Source organism: Hipposideros armiger, unplaced genomic scaffold (genome assembly GCF_001890085.2).
Source record: "Hipposideros armiger isolate ML-2016 unplaced genomic scaffold, ASM189008v1 scaffold_2259, whole genome shotgun sequence".
Lineage (NCBI taxonomy): Eukaryota > Metazoa > Chordata > Mammalia > Chiroptera > Hipposideridae > Hipposideros > Hipposideros armiger.
Window position 1 is genome coordinate 17,510 of NW_017733604.1, and position 4,402 is coordinate 21,911.

Sequence of the window (4,402 nt, forward strand, 5' to 3'; positions counted from 1 at the left end):
ACTCTGAAAAATGTTTGAGATTCATTCCCCTTGTCATTGTGTATCAGTAGGGGTGTTTTTTTTTTGTTACTGAGTAGTATTCCACTGTATGACTATGTGACACAATATCACCTATTTACCTTTGATGGATATTTGGGCTGTTTCCAGTTTAGTGCTATTGTAAATAAGATGCAAGTCATGGGTAAGATAAATCCAACTTTTAAATTGCCCCACCAGATATGGGTGGTAGTAAGGTAACAGTAGTAAGATATAGCCAAGAATTTATAAGAAAAATAATAGGTAAGGTAAATCAGTGCCATACATATACATTGAAGAATGCAATCCTTACAGCCCGAATAGGGAATAGCAGAGTTTAAGGTATGTTACTGCATTGGGAGAACTTAAACACATCCTTCTCTAAAACTTAAAAAGTAATTCGGAAATTAAGAAGAAGAAAAATTAGTATTGATAGTGAGAAGAGTTTAGTAATTGATTGTTCCTCTGAAAAATAAATTGATGTAGCAGCAATCAGTGATTATGTTCATGTTGCAAGTATGCTTTCTTTATCTTCTGGTTTATTTTATAATTCCTAATGGAAATGTTTTCCTAATCCTTCCCTTTTAAGAGAAAATAAATCACATTTATATGGAGAGTTAGGGCCTACAGACTAGTGTTTCTGTCAACACAAGGAAATGAGTGCTTGAGAAAGTTCATTTCCATGGATGGTCTAAAGGCAAGTGAAGAATAAACAAATGGAAGCATTTTATAACATTTATTTAGGCATGAGGAAATATATATGATTTCATCTCCATGGAGCAGTTTTCTTCACTTACTGTTTAGTACTCTCGATAGGCTCACTCTGTTATCTCTGAACCTGCCCATTCCAAGAACGATCCCACTTTCACCATCCTTTGCTTGCTTATCCTTGTGTGTATTACACCTGCTCAATGTAGCTTGTATTTACAACATGCTAAAAATATGAGTGTTCTTTGCTTATGCCATTTTTCCCTCATTTTAACAGTATAGCAGGATTTGTGTTTATGTTCCATGCATTTTCCCTACCAACAGGTAATTTATTTTGGCCTTTCTGTAGATCACAATAGTGAGACAGACAGTCCCACCATGGGTTGTTTGTATATACATCTAATCCATAATATTTATGTGAAGACTTATAGTGTCATTCATTGTATTCTTTTATAGAAGAAGATGGGAAAACTGAAGATGTTTTAATGAAGTTTAAAGACTACCAAGATAGGCATTTTAAATCAGTTGTATTCATCAACCACAAAAGACTGATTAAGGAAAGAAGTAATATTTTTGGGAAAACACTTACTGTAGGTAAGAACTGTATTATTTCAAAAACAACACTACATGAATATAAACCTGATGGAAAAGTTTTGAAAAATATTTCAGAATTAGTCATTAGAAATATAAGCCCTGGAAGAGAGAAGTTTGCTGAGAGTAATGGATGGGGGAAATCACTTCTCAATACTAAGCATGAAAAAATTCATACAGCAGTGAATATCTATAAACAAACAGAAAGGAGCTTGAGTGGTAAACAAGAGCTTATTCAACATCAGAAGGTTCAAACTTCAGAGCAATCATTTGAACATAATGAATGTGAAAAATCCTTCCTTATGAAAGGAATGTTATTTACACATTCTAGAGCTCATAGAGGAGAAGGACCCTGTGAATACAATAAAAATGGAATAACCTTCATCGAAAAGTCAAATCCTAATATCCATCCACAAAATCTTATGGAGAAGAAGCCCCATGCATATAACAAATATGGGAAATTCCTCTGCAGGAAGTCCATTTTTATTATACATCAAAGATCGCAAACAGAAGAGAAACCCTTTCAGTGTCCTTACTGTGGCAATAGCTTTCGAAGGAAGTCTTATCTCATTGAACACCAGCGAATTCACACAGGTGAGAAACCTTATGTTTGCAATCAATGTGGAAAAGCCTTCCGTCAAAAGACAGCCCTCACTCTTCACGAGAAAACGCATATAGAAGGGAAACCCTACATTTGTATGGATTGTGGGAAGTCCTTTCGCCAGAAGGCAACCCTTACTAGACATCACAAAACACACACAGGGGAGAAAGCCTATGAATGTACTCAATGTGGAAGTGCTTTTAGAAAGAAATCATACCTCATTGATCATCAGAGAACTCACACAGGAGAAAAACCGTATCAATGTAATGAATGTGGGAAGGCATTTATCCAGAAGACAACCCTCACTGTACACCAAAGAACTCACACAGGAGAGAAACCCTATATATGTAATGAATGTGGGAAGTCCTTCTGCCAAAAGACAACCCTCACTCTTCATCAAAGAATTCATACAGGGGAAAAACCCTATATTTGTAATGAATGTGGGAAGTCCTTCCGCCAGAAGGCAATCCTCACTGTTCATCAGAGAATACATACAGGAGAGAAATCCAATGGATGTCCTCAGTGTGGGAAAGCCTTTAGCAGGAAATCAAACCTCATTCGCCATCAGAAAACTCACACAGGAGAGAAACCATATGAATGTAAAGAATGTGGGAAGTTCTTCAGTTGTAAGTCAAACCTCATTGTCCATCAGAAAACTCACAAGGTAGAAACCGTGGGAACATAGTAAAAGATGTGACTTTTTTAGTAAGAACTTTTAAAGTCATAGTAAACCCTGTACATGATATTGCTTGCAAGTGTAATAATATTCAGTTTAAGGTACTATATCACATATTTACTTACTGTTTGCCCACCTATACAACACACACAAGAAAAGAACTACTAGACAAATTAAATGACAAAAGTCATTGACAATACAAGACCCTTTTTTTATTATTAGATTCAGCAGACATAAACTTCCTCTGTCAAGTTGCTGCAAACTTTTAAAATTGCTAATTTTCGATTTCAATAGCTACCTTGTTGTGAACCAGCAATAAACAGTTGGCTGACTGACAGTGGTTTACGAACCATACTGTGAGCAAAAGAGTTTTAAAAAGAAAGGAGGTATGAACTGTGTTTCTCATTGTAAATATGGAATAAAAATTAATTGTTACCTCCTGAAAGTTAATCACAGTTCTAACTTCTAACATTATAAATTAGTTTTTGCATATTATAAACTTTTATAAATTGGATTATATATCATGTATTTTTTCATATATGGCTTGTTTCATTCATTATGTTTCTAAAAGTCATCATTAGTGCATGTGGCAGAAGTTCATTTATTTTCATTCTATATACAATTTCATTATATGACTCTATCACAATTTATCCAAACTATTGTTAGTGGACTTTTTCATTGTTTACAGCTTAGGGTCATAATAAATGATGCTTCTGTGAATATATTTGTCTTTTGGTGTACATATATTTATTTCCCTTGTGGATATACTTAGGAGTGGAATTTCTGAATCCTGGGGCATTTGTGTGTTTGATCAGCTTTGGTAGATACTACCAAACAACTCAGAACTTTCAGAGCATGAGATCATTCATTCTGAAGGGAAACAATTGAATATTATCAATTGGTGATGGTTCAAACCAGAGAATTCATAGTAGAGGGAAACTCTAAGAATGTTGTGAAAACTGGAAATCTGAATGTAATGTATGTACAAAGGCTTTAGCCACAGCCCAAATCTTAATATATACCAGACAAACATAATAAATTTGACATTCCCTTTAGCCACAGTAATGCCTAATATGAGTATGAAATCAGAAAGTCATACTAGAGAAAAGGAGGCACCTAGCACCTTCTTTGCTCAACATTAGAGAATTCTAACTGGAGAAAAACCTTATGAATAAAATAAAGGGGACAGAGGATAACCTTTACCTATGGCTTCTATCTTACTGGTTATATAAAAATGATGACTGTGGAAAAACTTTAGCCATAGCTCAAGTCTTACACAACACCAGGAAATTCACATTAGATGGGAACTCTTCAAATGAAATTATTATAAAAACTATTTTGGCCATCTCACTCCTTACACAACACCAAAGAATTCATACTAAAGAAAGGAAGATTAAAAAGGGAACAGATGAGGCTTGTAACTCTTAACCGGGGAAAGCTGCTTCCATGAAAGAAGTCCAACCATACTGAGATTATAATGCTAGAGTCTATGTGTAGGCACCCTGGTCAATAGCCGCAGCTAAGTTTCCAGCCATCATCCAGTATCATCTGCCAACTGAGCTATCTTGAACATCTAATCAAGTCTTAAGATGATTTAAGCCTGCTGACATACAACTGGAACCCCATGACAGACCCCCAAGTTGTAACTGCTAAGCTAGACCTTCTCAAATTCCTGACCAATAAAATGATTACACCTTTTAAATTAAATTTGATAGACTAAAAGAAAGGGAAAATAATTTTGTTAGTATCTATTTATACTCTAAAAATGAACATATGAATATTTAGATTCTAAACTCAATAAACAACAGTGT

The 4,402-nt window shown here is 34.8% G+C and overlaps 1 protein-coding gene across 1 annotated transcript; it reads left to right on the top strand.

Moving 5' to 3' along the window:
* Window positions 1-1,154: 1,154 nt before the first annotated feature.
* Window positions 1,155-3,032, top strand: ZNF382 (zinc finger protein 382; the record flags this gene model as incomplete). Its single annotated transcript, XM_019634930.1, has 1 exon — window positions 1,155-3,032. A coding segment is annotated over one exon (1,446 nt), but the record flags the coding sequence as incomplete, so codon positions are not given.
* Window positions 3,033-4,402: the final 1,370 nt, after the last annotated feature.